Source organism: Argentina silus (genome assembly GCF_951799395.1).
Source record: "Argentina silus genome assembly, chromosome: 2".
Taxonomy (NCBI): Eukaryota; Metazoa; Chordata; class Actinopteri; order Argentiniformes; family Argentinidae; genus Argentina; species Argentina silus.
Window position 1 is genome coordinate 4,727,881 of NC_139656.1, and position 14,381 is coordinate 4,742,261.

General features: G+C 42.7%; 2 protein-coding genes across 2 annotated transcripts; both read right to left on the reverse strand.

Annotated features, from left to right (window-relative positions):
* Positions 1-1,269: 1,269 nt before the first annotated feature.
* On the reverse strand, positions 1,270-3,590 carry LOC310820213 (barrier-to-autointegration factor-like). The gene is made up of 2 exons (XM_083691794.1): positions 3,434-3,590; positions 1,270-1,637 (listed from the first exon to the last, which is right to left on the reverse strand). The coding sequence occupies exons 1-2, from the start codon at positions 3,447-3,449 to the stop codon at positions 1,366-1,368; spliced, it is 288 nt and encodes a 95-aa protein (XP_083547920.1). The 5' UTR covers positions 3,450-3,590; the 3' UTR covers positions 1,270-1,365.
* Positions 3,591-5,838: 2,248 nt separating this feature from the next.
* Positions 5,839-13,042, reverse strand: tmem135 (transmembrane protein 135). The gene is made up of 14 exons (XM_083691337.1): positions 12,900-13,042; positions 11,121-11,248; positions 10,147-10,273; positions 9,807-9,872; positions 9,583-9,629; positions 9,394-9,435; positions 9,100-9,267; positions 8,901-8,970; positions 8,273-8,440; positions 7,970-8,033; positions 7,777-7,853; positions 7,462-7,560; positions 7,256-7,323; positions 5,839-7,128 (listed from the first exon to the last, which is right to left on the reverse strand). Exons 1-14 carry the CDS (start codon positions 13,035-13,037, stop codon positions 6,990-6,992), a joined length of 1,401 nt encoding a protein of 466 aa, XP_083547463.1. The 5' UTR covers positions 13,038-13,042; the 3' UTR covers positions 5,839-6,989.
* Positions 13,043-14,381: the final 1,339 nt, after the last annotated feature.

Consider the following 14,381-nt stretch of genomic DNA (forward strand, 5'->3'; position numbering starts at 1 on the left):
GAGGAAGAGACCAGCCTCACATTAAACTGTTTGTTTTTGAGAAGCAGTCTGGTTTCTCTTTTTGGCACTGTACTGTACCACCACCCCACTGTTTCCCTGACACAACACCCTGTGTACAGTGCTTCAGGATCTCTCAATGATGAAAACAACATTTATTAAAACAAACATTCTCACTGCTGAAACAAAACTGTACATTTTCTGTATTGTACAGAAAAAAAGGTTCTACAGTTTATAACCCTTTTTTCTCTTAAGAGTGTATGCTTTTGAGAAAAAAAAGGGTCCAAAAAGGTTCCTCTGCTAATACCTGTAGGAGTATCTTTCCACATAAATGTGAAGTAGCAGTGTGCTCAAGTTTCTTTTCCTTTTCTCAGTTTATTAATTCACTCTGAGCACCTGGAACAAACTAAGATGTCCAATAGATACAGTTAAAACGTTTCTTAAATGATTAAGCTCCCGACTAAGCTCCTTCTCTCAACTTCAGTCTCCCACTATTACAGCCCTTCATGGCTCACTACTCACTTCTCTTGACTGTTCACTCACCTTCAGTCGTCACGATCACAGTCCCAGACAGGACAGTAGCACATCCATCGCTGCTTATGCCGCAATATCAGTTTTGAAAACCTTCTAAAGCTGTTCTCTGGAATCATTAATCATGATCATGCTGTCACAGCTCAGGATTGAAGCAGGGGCATTGAGAGATCAAGCATTGTGTGTGTGACGGGTCCTGGTAAATTGATTCAAAATGCCCCTAATTAAATACTTCAACAGCTCTTAAATACTTCAACTACAGTACAAACAGCTTCCCCAAACCAAAGGCTCTTTCTAATAATATATAGTCTCTGTCCAAACTACCCCTAAGTGACACAGTTTACAAACATCCCAAAGCTACACCAAAATACCAAAAAAGCCACCCCAAATACCAAACATTTAAACATTCAAACACGGGCAGACACATGCTTTGAAGTATCCTCTGTAACTTGCCCAGTATTAATACAGGTAGGTTATTGAGAACACATCCTCTTTTACTGTAAAATTCTGGTTAATACAACAGACATATTTTTTTTTTTTTATATATTAACAGGAGAGAAACTTGTACAGGGGGGTAGTGGGGGTGAAGAGGTCTACTCACTTACTACTTACTAATGAACGTAATTATGTCAGAAGGGGAGAGGAAAAGGAGACACTGGAAAAAACATTTACTGTCGGCAAAACACAGGAACGGTATAGCCATCAAAACCCGTTATGGGCTACAAACAGGAGTCACAGGAGTGCAGGGAGACTGTTTAATATCCTAATTAACTTTGAAAAAAAGATAATGTGCGAGAATCCAACATTCTGCTGAGACACAAAGACATACAGAAAAATCTATATGTTGTTTTTGGTCCACTCATTGAGGCAGTCGTAGGTCTGTTTCTGCTGCCTTTGGTTGGCTCCACTCTCATGCTTCAGCCAAGGCTGGAACTTATTCGGATCCCCCTTCATCACCAAGAACTGACCCATCACCTCACTGGCCGTGTGGTAGCCCTTGTTCTCCAGCCGTCTGCCATTACGCTCCCCAATGCCTGGCAGGTCTCTCACAGACTTCGTTCCCATTGGCTCCGACACAAAGCTACTGTGTTTCTGGGTTGTGGTGGTTTCTGGGTGTGGTGAGATGAAGAGCAGAACAGTTAGCTATATTTCCATTGGTTATGTAGCCTAACTATTCAACTCTTTAAAACATTCTGAATCACAACTTTTTCCCAGGTCTTTGTGTAAAAACAACTTGAGGTAATCAGTAGAGGGCCGGCCCTAGCCAGTTGTAACATGAGATGGGGATATTCTGTTCGGCCCAGGAGCATGCGCCATAGCACTCCTATCAATGGCCGACATGCTAGGCAAAAGGCTTACAGGACTCGGCGGCCATATTGAAAAGTGGTCATCCTCCTAGCAACAGGGGGACTAGGCGGTTGCCACTGGGTGACATAGTGGCGCCACCGCACCCAGTCAGAACTGGTCAAGGCTGTCTTGAACTGATAACTTTCTGGTAACATGGAGCGGATCACCCTCTGCCCTAACTATCGCAAACGGCCTAGTCTTTCATCTTCCCCTGTGATGAGTGTCACCTGCACCTGTATGCCTTGTAATGGAAAAACCAGTATATGCACACACTCCAGCATTATGATTAACACACATATATTGATTAACAAATATATTGATTAACACACACATACCAGCAATCCAGAGGTACCCTACACAACTTGTTGACAGGAGAAGATGAAAATACACACTAAGTGTCTTTTCATATGTCCCCAAGCGATAGAACACAAGACTTCTAACCACAGGACCATTGCCTCCCGAGAGCTGTTTTGCCTAAACCTCGCCAAACTATTTGAATGTTTTGCTTAAGCTATAAATAGGTTTCTAACAAATAGGGACCAGAATGTGAGAACGTAGCTCTCCAGTTCTAGTATATAAAATAATAGACAAGGCTTTGTGCTAAGCTTACCTATACCGTACCTATGAGAAACAACTGATCTCATCATTTATTATAATAAGTGTATTATTTATAAGTGTACTTCAATATGTTGATCATGTTATTGGAAAGTGTCTTGACATATTCAGAGGCGGACACAGGGTATAAAACCCCTTGATTTCCCTTTTCAGCTTCAGTTGTTCATGAACTAATTCAGTTTGTTGTACTCTGTCAAGATTGCAATAAACGTATTTCTCTGCTTCTACTTCGGTGTTTTCAGTAACCTGATCTACATTAGGAAAAATTCCTTTTATTATTTTATGTTACTTAAAGTGGTATCAATATAAATTTTTCTGAAAAATCAGTGATCAACCTTTGAGTAGAAGAAAGGGCGCCATTTTATTTCCTACAGTGGTGAATACATAAAGAACTAATGAAAACCTGTTGATAAAGGCAGATATTTATAACTTCTCAATGGCGACTATTTCCCAGGTCTTTGAGCAAAAATAATAACTGGTAGAACAGTGGTGAATGCTTAAAGAGCAAGGCTGATAATTGATGCTATTTCTGGGATCAAGGATCATATGTCTACAGAATACTGATAGATAGGCCTACGTATGTCAACTGTTTGCTTTTGGATCTTGAATTGTTGTAGGCCTATATGACTTCGGTTATAGGCTTTGGTGATTTTGGTTTTAAGAACTAGCCTACTTTTATATGCCTAAACATATATCATGCGGCGAAAAAAAAGCACTAGCACCGATGCTTGTTGTCAGAATGTTTGCTGTCGGTGTAAAACCGTCGTACGCTCATGGATATTCTAACGAACGGTTGTGATGGCAGCAATCTGCGCCTCGTCCATCACCGATACCCTCTCCTGTGTTATTACCCTTTCCTGTGTTATTGCTTTAGTATCTGCATTCCTGCCTACATAATTGCCCCTTGTGGGGAAAAGCAAATAAAGTGTTTTAATTGAATTACCTTTATTTGCAGCCATATCTCAGAGAAAAATTGTCAGACAGTCTCTGGGAAGAAGGTACAGTAAGTGATGAGTATTTCACTAAAGTATGTTTAGGATCCCTCCCCCTTCACTGACTTTCGATTAACTCAGAAACGAAACTTGTGACCAGGGGACACAATGCTAGAAGAAGGAAACTTTTTTATTTTTTTATTTTTTTTAAATTTTTATATATTAACAGGACAGAAACTTGTACAGGGGGGTAGTGGGGGTGAAGAGGTCTACTTACTTACTACTTCTTACTTACTACTTACTAATGAACGTAATTATGTCAGAAGGGGAGAGGAAAAGGAGACACTGGAAAAAACATTTACTGTAGGCAAAACACTAGGCAAAACACAGACTTCGTTCCCATTGGCTCCGACACAAAGCTTCTGTGTTTCTGGCTTGTGGTGGTTTCTGGGTGTGGTGAGCTGAAGAGCAGGAAGATTGTCAGACAGTCTCTGGCAAGAAGGTACAGCAAGTGTTAGAAATTATTTTTTATAAAAACAGTTGCATTATAATGCTCAATAGCAGACGAGTAAATAAAGCTATTCAGTTCTTTATTTAGGGTGATTAAATTTACTAATTGTATTTGATATTCCATATGCAAATCAATTGAATTAATATGTTTTTTAATCATCTGATACAGGGAACATTTGTTTGGTAATCATTAACTCTTGATTGAGAAGTGTTGGAAAACATTATTATAAGAAACTGTTTATTATTGCTATAAAAAATACATTACTGCAGTGTGTTAAATTTACTAATGTGATGGCCTGTTGATGAATGAGAGATGAATCAAGCATTAGTACGTTGGATTAATACATGAAGGAGATAAGGGTCAGGTCATCAAGATGTTGCAACACACATAACACAAGAATGATGTAATGGAAAAATATTAGGCTAGGAAAGGACAAATCAGAGTAGGTGTATGTTTTCTTCAGCAGGTCAACTCGTTCCCCAGAGGGAACGGACCGGCGATTTCTCTACGTGGAACGGATCGAGTGTCAGGGGCTGGGACCAGCCTAAAACACCAACATCACAATCATTTTGTTTACTGTAAAATGCTTTGTTTGACATTTTGAATGTATCCATTTTTGGAAGGTTGGTTACAGATTAACAGCTTGCTGACTGTGATTTTCTTCGCCAAAAGTGGTCCTTGTACAAGTCTAGAATTTTGACATATGAATAAATAGTTAAAAGTAAATAGTAGTTTGTCTTCTCCTTCAAATAAAGAACACGTTTTCTCACACAAGTGATGACTATTTCACTAAGGTATGTTTAGGATCCCTCCTCCTGCACTGACTTTCAATTTACTTTCAAAGAAACTTGACAGATTGGCATCCCCTACTTGGAAACACTGGGGTATGAAAACACAAGATAAACAGTGTTGGATCGTGACTCAGAGCGTGATCAGGTCATGCCTGTAATGTTATTGGGTTATACCTTATCTGATAGCCACTGATTGGCTAGAGGTCAAGAACCTGCTAACCTTTCCTTTTGCCCCTTACATTACTAACACGCTTGTAGTGAGACTCTTATGTCTACGCACTATTGGTTAGTGCGTACAGTGCCCCAGAGCCTGATCAGGTCATGCCTGTAGTGTTATCGGGATATTTTCTTGGCACACTTTGGGCCCCTTAGTACCAATTGAGCGTTGTTTAAACGCCACCGCCTACCTGAGTATTGTTGCTGACCATGTCCATCCCTTTATGACCAGTGTACCCATCTTCTGATGGCTACTTCCAGCAGGATAACGCGCCATGTCACAAAGCTCACATCATCTCAAACTGGTTTCTTGAACATGACAATGAGTTCACTGTACTCCAATGGCCACCACAGTCACCAGATCTCAATCCAATAGAGCACCTTTGGGGTGTGGTGGAACGGGAAATTCGCATCATGAATGTGCAGCCGAGAAATCTGCAGCAACTTCGTGATGCTATCATGTCAATATGGACCAAAATCTCTGAGGAATGTTTCCAGCACCTTGTTGAATCTATGCCACAAAGAATTAAGGCAGTTCTGAAGGCAAAAGGGGGTCCAACCCGGTACTAGCAAGGTATACCTAATAAAGTGGCCGGTGAGTGTATAGAGCCCCTGGAGTACATCTAAACCTGACGCAAATGATGGCCAAAGACTGCCATCTAGTGGCCAGTGCAAAACCTGACAGCCCACCCAGATCTTTGAAGACAAAACCAGGCTCAATATTATGAAAAATCTATGTTGAAGATTCTACTATATCCAGACATCTGCCCTCTGCTCTTACTCACTCCTACCCACAAGATCCAGATGTACCCCTACCCAGGATATTCATGCTCCACTGGAAGAAGAAAACCTTCCAAATAAAGATTCACAAAAGACCAAGGATACACCAGGATTCCACAAAATATTTTAATAGAAAGTCATTACACCTTCTGGAAACACCAACAAAATACTTAACATGTTGCTTTCTTTTTTCATACATAAATTACAAACAGGTATCTCTACAGTATATGCTCTGATTATAATTGTATCATATATTTAGTTTGTATATTGCTAAATTTAAATGATCTCTGCTACGTTGAGGGTGAATGGTTTCTGTTACATGGTGCTTTTCACGATCATGGTTTCCCAGTGATCAGGGAGAAATTATGCCTGTTTTTAGTAAGTATGTGGGCATCACTGCCATCGGCATCGTAGATACTTCTGGGCGTACTCTACAGTATCTACTCTCTAAACTGCGGTGTTGTCATAGGCACCTGGACCACCATTCCCCTGAAGAACCCTCTGGTGGTTTGGACTAACAACCAGCGACGCCTTGTTCATAACATGAATGCATGTGACAGATGACCCTGATTCTAACACATTGTGGAAAATTCAAACAATTTTAAGTGCTATCTATTTACTTGGAAGCTGCAGTGCGACATCTCTAACAGGAATTTTAACATTTTTATTGTCTGTGTTGTGTAAGAAGTGACTGTGCAGGTTTGGAAATAAACCCAAAGACAGTTGAAAACCCAGAGGGTTATCCCAGCAACACATACAGTACAGCAGAGGATTTCTCAATGCAACGTTAACATCTTTACCTTGATTCTCTAAAAATGCTACTTCATTGTATGTTTCATCAGTTTTAAAACTTGTTCTTGTTTCTCAGACATCTCACTGCATTGTTAGTGTTCACCCTCCACAACGAAGGCAACAACTCCACCTCACAGAATCAGCCATGCTCAACATCTGCAAGGCACACTGCACTCACAACCCCCCAGACCTCGGAGTCAATTACTGCCTCCCCCAACCCATCCCATTACATACAATATCAACTCTGTCCTCTAAGAGCTGCTATGACAGCTTATGAATGCCATATGCTTTTGCTGTGTAGTGCCTTCATACAGATACAGGTCCTTGAAGAGAGCCAAGCCATCTGTTTCAGATGGAGGTAACACTGGAAGAGGGTGGGGGTGGGGGGGGTTGGTCTGATCCTTGACCCCTCACTCCAGTTCTCCCCCCCACCCCCCTTGCTGGATCCCCTGGCTGAGTCCTGAGCCTGGACGCAGTTCAGCCCAGTGTGATGTCAGCCCCTGCTGGGGTCAGACTGTGGATGTAGCGGGGGTCCAGTTTGGGCACAAAGCCCTTGAAGTCCCTGGAAGCGTGGGTCCCAAACGCATCCAACACCTGCCGGTTCATCAGAGCAAACCTGAGGGGAGACGAGGTTAAAGACACATTTGACTTGATGACTCAGAAAGCACGAGGCAAACTTAGTGTAAATAGGCCTACACAACTTACACAAATATTTACTACCTTACAAACAAGTTCTCACGCACCTGCCCTGGGTGAGCCGCAGGAGGAACTTCCAGTATGAGGGTCGGAGGTTCTGCACTTCCATCACCGCCTGCGGCAGAGATGATGATGAGTAACACATCACTAACCAATCAGATATAAAATTACAATCAGATATTAGAATGACACCATCTGATCATCATTCATTCAAGTGTGTGTGTGTGTTTGTATGTATGTGTGTGTGTCTTACAGCCTGAAAGCAAATGGCAGTGGAGACGGCGTAGATAATAGTATCAGCATGAGGAAAGTAGGGGAAGCGTCCAGACTCGATGCCTTTGAAGTACATGGTCTGGAGAGGGACAAACAGCACAGAGGGAGTTAGACACCACTGACTGATCCAGTTAGGTAGCAACCACTTTCATCCACTGCTTACACACACACACACACACACACACACACACACACACACACACACACACACACACACACACACACACACACATATACAATATCTTAAGCAGATGTGGTATTTCCTTCAAGCGAACTTCTTTGCTACTGGTCTTACCTCTACCAGTTTGGAGAAGAGGTACATGGAGATTGTTGTGCTTTTGTAAAAGAACATGGAGATGCCAGCCAGGAATCCTGGGTGGGAGAAAGGGCGGGGGGGGGGGGGGGTCCACACAGAGAGAAAGTGAAATAACAAATGAGTGGAAAAACAGCAGGGGCTGATTGGGTAGTTGACAAACTCTGTGACCTACCAGCTATGAGGGCATGGAGTTCATCGTCAACGTTACGCACCCAACGCAGGATGCAGCTTGTTCCCTGAGAGACAGAGGGCGAGAAAGTGATGCGTGGCACGCGCACGCACACACGCACGCACACACACACACGCGCACACACGCGCACGCACACACGCGCACACACACACACACACACACAGAGAGAAAGATAATGAGTGAGGAGAGGGCAGATGGTGGCGAGAACAAAATAGTGATGGAGAAGAGGAGAGTACTGTAACAGTACAGGAATGGGTAGAGAAAGAGAAAGGGATAGATAGGTACCTTGTAAATACTGACAAAGGAGCCTAGGAAGGCCCCCAGCTGAAAGTTCTCTTTGTTGTAGAGCAGAGAGAAGAGGCGAGAGGGTTTGGTGAAAACCTGCCTGAATGCTGAGGGAACCTTGAGACAACACTGGATCAGGTAGCCCACACTAAACATCCTGATGAACCCCTGGTGACCACAAAACAGCTATTGTTAATACAACATTCATGTAATACACAAATAATGTGATTTGAGTATAACATATAATTGAAACACAAACTTTGACCATTGACTCAGACTACTACAGAATCACAGACACAGATGAATAGTAATAATGAATAATAATAAATAATAATGTTTCTAGTGACACTTCATGGTCGTATTCATTTATCTGTTAGTTTTCTGGAGAAAGTCCCTTGTAACTGTCTTTTGGAATGATTGGAAGGCTAATATTGGTAGCTGTTGCTATCGTGTGCTTGTTACTGAAGTGGCAGCGAGACAGGGAGCATCACAGCAGTTTTCATAGGGTCTCTGGTAGTATTACCCATGTAGTGTTTCAACTCCACATATTCAGTAAGCATCGTTAATAGTGGTTATCAAAATGTTTATTTGAGAGAGAAAGGAAAAGTATGAGTATTGAGACTCTTACTTTGACACAGTAGGCAATACAGTTGTCCTGGTAATGTTTACAACATTTATGCCTGGGACCATGCTTGCATCTGGGGAGGGAAAAAAAACAGTCACTGTCGTGTGTGTGTGTGTGTGTGTATGAATGCTTAGGTGTGTGTGTGTGTGTGTGTGTGTGTGTGTATGAATGCTTAGGTGTGTGTGTGTGTGTATGTCCTCACATAGATTCTAGCAGCCTTCTGGTTAGGATGACCAGGGATCTCCTCCCAGAGGCAGGGCTTTCTGGTGACGTCTGTGTCTTGGTGACAACACTGCTCTCCAAGGGTTTGGGGTAGGCGTGCTCGGCCAGGAACGAGTGAGTGGGAATCTCCTCCTTCCCAACGATGAACCTGGAGGTGGGATACACGGACAGCTCTGTTAACTCTCACACACTGCCAAGTCCCACACCAACCCCAAATGGGATTAAGATATTCCCATTTGGGAATATACTCAGATTTGTGATGTCGAATACTTACTTGAGTGCTGAGAACGTAAAGCCCTTGAGCCCATCTTTACACCTAGAAATATAAGACATATCTAATATCAATATCAATAGCCACAAACTAGCCTGCTGAGGGAAAACTTTGGAACACACTTAGAAACCTAACTACGGATTCCATATTTCTTTGACAAAATAACAGCTTCTCCCCCATCCCCTCACTCACCTAAAGAAGAACATGTAGAGTGATGCTGTCATACAGAACAGGAGAACCTGAAACACGGGAGAAACATGCTCTATTTAGCTAAATGAGCCTTTATTTTAACCTCTGATTAAATTCTGCTTGTTAACAATGACATCAGAATTTCGGACCAGTGCCCAACGCATCATGCAATTCCCCCCCATTCCTTCTTTTACCTACCCCCCCCCCCCACCCCATCATTAGGTTACCTCTCCATGTTTGAGGGGGTTGACGATCCCTCGTGTCACAGCCATGCGGAATATGGTCTCAGTGGCCTGAGGAGAACACACAGCTACTGTGAGACACAGGTCTATCTGACTAGGCATGAGGCCTACCTGTAGACAAACCTCACAGATACGGTGACACACTCAAGCAATCAAACTGGGTTTAGTTATAAATGCCTTACATACTGTACGTTCATGATAGGACGTAGGAAATTTTATGTTAAACGTTAAACTGGGCATAAAACGAAAAAGAATAGTACTACTGAATTTTCGAAAGAATTAAGAGGTATTACAGGGTTATTGAAACTCCAAACTAAACTCTTACCAGATTGGCCATGTATATGGTCAGCAGCCCTCTCCTGCTCTTGCGCTCCAAGAGAATGGAGATGTAGGAGGCAGGCAGCGCTGCTCCGAACCCAGCCGACCACGAGTTGAAACCACCTAGTAGTTTCCTAAATGCAGACACGCACAATTCACACACACAGTTCACACACACACACACACACACACACAGTTCACACACACACACACACAGTAAGTAGTGTAACTAATCGTTTTCTGCTGAGACCAGAGGCCAGGTGCAAAGAGAAAGCACAGACAGTAGCTGAACACACAGGAAGACAGGATCATATAGTCTTACACATCAAATGTTGTCATCAACCACCATTGATTAGCATGACGTATTCTATTCATCAAAGACATTGTGTGCCTCCATGTACAGTAGCCTCTTTTCAGAGCCTCTTTTCGATGCATCTCTGACACAACGCCTGTTAACCATATATTGGCATTCTGAGGTGGAGACCCAAATAGAAGACCCAATGTGATCGGATCTTCCTCGAAACACGAGGATGAAATTCAATTGAGCCTGAGAAAGCTCCTCCCTCACCCCCACACTGGTTTTTCATTGTCGTCCTAGAGTCATTTACTAAGGCTAGCTAGTTAGTTAGAAGTCTATAAACAAAAAGCTTGTTTTAAAGTTCTACAACAAATGGGTGGGATATCTGATGTGTGCTACAACCTAATTTCATTTTAAATATCAACTGCCGAGTCTGTCATCGAGAGACTAATGCACAATATCTTGTCAAACATCGTCCACTACCATCCACTATGGACTTTACCCTCCTCATCCCAGCACTCGGACAAAGGTCAACACCTCTCACATTCTGATTGTGTGCTGGAACGTGTGGACAGACTCAAGGACAGTGTGTATGAGTATGTGTGTGTGGGGACTGGACACACACACACACACACACACACACACACACACACACCTATGTACTGTAGGAGTGTGAGTGCTACCTGAGGATGCAGAAAAAGGCAATGTAGAGGCCCCCATTGGCTGTGAGGAAAGAGGTGGACTGTAGGATCTCAGGGAGAAGCTTCTTCATGTAATACTCCTTCTTCCTCCTCCTTAAGATGGCTGCTATCTGCAACATGCACACGCACACACAGTTTGTGATTGTGACCTTAGATAGGACTGGATGTGCTGACTGGCTCTGAGAAGCTAGAACACAGGTGTCAAACTCATTCCTTGGAGGGCCTAGTGTCAGCAGACTTTTGGTTTTTCCTTTCAATTAAGACCTTGTCAACCAGGTGAGGGGAGTTCCATACTAATTAGTGACCTTAATTCATCAATCAAGTAGATGGGAAGAGCAGAAACCTGTAGACACTCAGCCCTCCATGGAATGAGTTTGACACCTGTGAGTTAGAATGTATTCACATTCAGAGCCAAACACTAGAAAGCTTGACAAACTCCACGACAGCTCTCTAGGCTTGGGGCTCTTCCCCAAAGAAGTCTTTCTATATTGATTTTTTCCTCCAAAGAGGTGTTTATTTTACATCCTGGTTACAATAGTCATGTGTACTGCTGACCAGATAATCATGACAATTAGATTACAAGAACAAAAGCATACGTGTTAGTTGAGATGGCAAAAGGAGTCAAATGGGCCTTTACAAGCACACTGTCTAACTTTCTATGACAGCACTTGTAACAGACAGACAGACAGACAGACAGATGGATAAACAGTACCATGCCTACAGACAAACAGACAGGAACACACTGCTGCTAGAGGACTATAATTCACTGTCTAAAACAGTGAACCCATTATCTGAGAGAAGTACAAAGTCATATATTGCGAAACAGGAGGGGTGGGAAAGAGGAGTGAGTAGGATAGATGAGCATGTGTAGAGAGTCTGCTATGAAAAGATAACAGCCCAACTGTTTTCCAGGAATTGCTGCTAGGTTGGTGGACAGACAGAGACAGCTGAATGGCAGCTGGCACTAGACTAATGCCTAACTATTAGACTAATAAACCTCTTAGGAGTTAACCTCTGGCAAGATTCCCCAATCATGTACTAGCAGCAGGACCAGATTAAGAGGAGCTGTTGGTTTCCAATATTTGGGCTAGCCAGTAACTCCAAGAGAGAAGCATAGACACCCAATATCCACCTCACTTGTATGTACTGCATTTCATTGTCTCTGTACTTTGTATTCTGCACAATGACAATAAAGTTGAATCTAATCTAATCTAATCTAATCTAATGTATGTTATGTAATCCTGGCTGCTAGTCTGCTGTGTTTGTCCAGGTAACAATCTAACTGATGTGGTCCTGTTGAATGCAAAGACATCTGATTTGGTCCAATATTCTAATATTCAGTGGGGCATACAAAATATACTGATGTGGAAGTGTACTAGATCATCATGTGACTGCAATGGAACAGCCAGTATTGCGAAATAGGCCTGGCTGGAGCAAGTTCAGCATAACAGCACAATTTGACTCAAACACCGCGGTACCGTGAAAGTTTACTAAATGTAGCTATAAGCTTACTGGCTAGCTGGGTAGACAGCTAATTCACCAGCAAGCTAGCTAGCTTTATCGCTATCTTAACATTAGTAAAACACAGCAATGCACAATGTGGCATACGTCAAAGCGTGTTATTCTCATTAATGTCTGCATGAACTTGCCTCTGAAGTTGGGCCTGGTAGCATAACCTAGCTAGCTATCATCGCCCTGTGTTGGTTAGGCATGAAGTCAATGTCGAAAGGTAGCTAGCTAGTTGGAATTAGTCTTACTCACGAGATACAACGGTGCATATATTTTGAAGGAGACCTCCAGGGCCCCTGCGGTTATCTCCAGAGTAGAGAGCGCACATGACGGGTTCCAGGTATGTCCGATCTCGTAACAGCTGTGCGGTATCTTACTCAGAGCGGCCATGTCTGAAGGGTGGACGGCAGGATCGGCTGCACAGAGTAGACCGAAGCGCAGCCCCGATTGTGTAATTGCGCGCGCCTCCGACTGTATGATTGAGGCGAAAGGTCATGGTCGGGGTAACACACACACACACACACACACACACACACACACACACACACACACACACACACACACACACACACACACACACACACACACACACACACACACACACACACACACTGGCCATCAAACCTCTCACAAATGTCCTGTCCAAGCACACATTGGGTTCAGTGGAGACGGAAGCCTTTAGAGAACCTAGACAATGGAAGGGAAACACAATGAAGACACATCAGAAATCCCCCTTGATGACAGTTCCCCAAACTAGAGTGTAGACTATATTTACAAAAAGTGTAAATCAGTATTAGGCCAAAGAAAACACACATTTTGAGCTGGTTGATACAGTATAACATTCTGTGTTTTAGTGCTGAAAAAAAAACAACAACAAAGATTTGCTAATAAAAGGTAAATACTCATTTGATTGCCATCCCCATAAAACTGAATCAAATGAACCTATGCTGGCAGCAGCTTCCTCTCCTTCCAAGGATTCACATATTTTTTTTTATTTTTTTTTTAAAAGCCTGAAGGGTTAAAAGCATGTGCACTCCATGGTCAGCAGCCCTCCAATCTGGGATTTAAAATCTTCAGTCTAAATGAAATGGTGAAGTTTAAGGTCCTCTTGTAAAGTGTTCCCTGATGATGGGGCAGCATAGCTAAAAGCACTCTTAACCAATTCTGTTTGTGCGCTTGGACAGTAAAGTGCGTATGTATGTGCACAGTAAAGTGCGTATGTATGGCAATGCAATTCAAATAGACATTTCTAATCTAGCCCACCCAGGCCCACCTCATGGCCTGTACCCCCCTCTTTACATCACTGCCTGGTACAGAACAGCATCTGCCAAGCACATGAGAGGCTGCTTGCTTTACAGTACTTGGTCCAGTTGTACTGTAGGCAGTTGGTCAGCAGGTGTCACATTGACACCATAGATTTCAGTTGTGTACATATATGTATATATATATTATAGGCCTATGATGACTCAGATCTTTGGAGCAGGAGGGTTTGAGCATGTGACATCAAAGTTGTATAACCAAAGGGGTTTAATCCCTTCATTGTATAAACAAAGGGGTTTAATCCCTTCATATGTAGATGGCATAGACTTGACTTGTGCTTTATGATGTAGGCCTATGAGTAGGCAAGTTTATTCTAAGACTTGTTAAACTAGGCATATAGTAAGCCTATACAGTTATGGCATGACCTACACCCAATAAGCAATGAGGAGAACCAGCGAGTTGAATATGAATTTA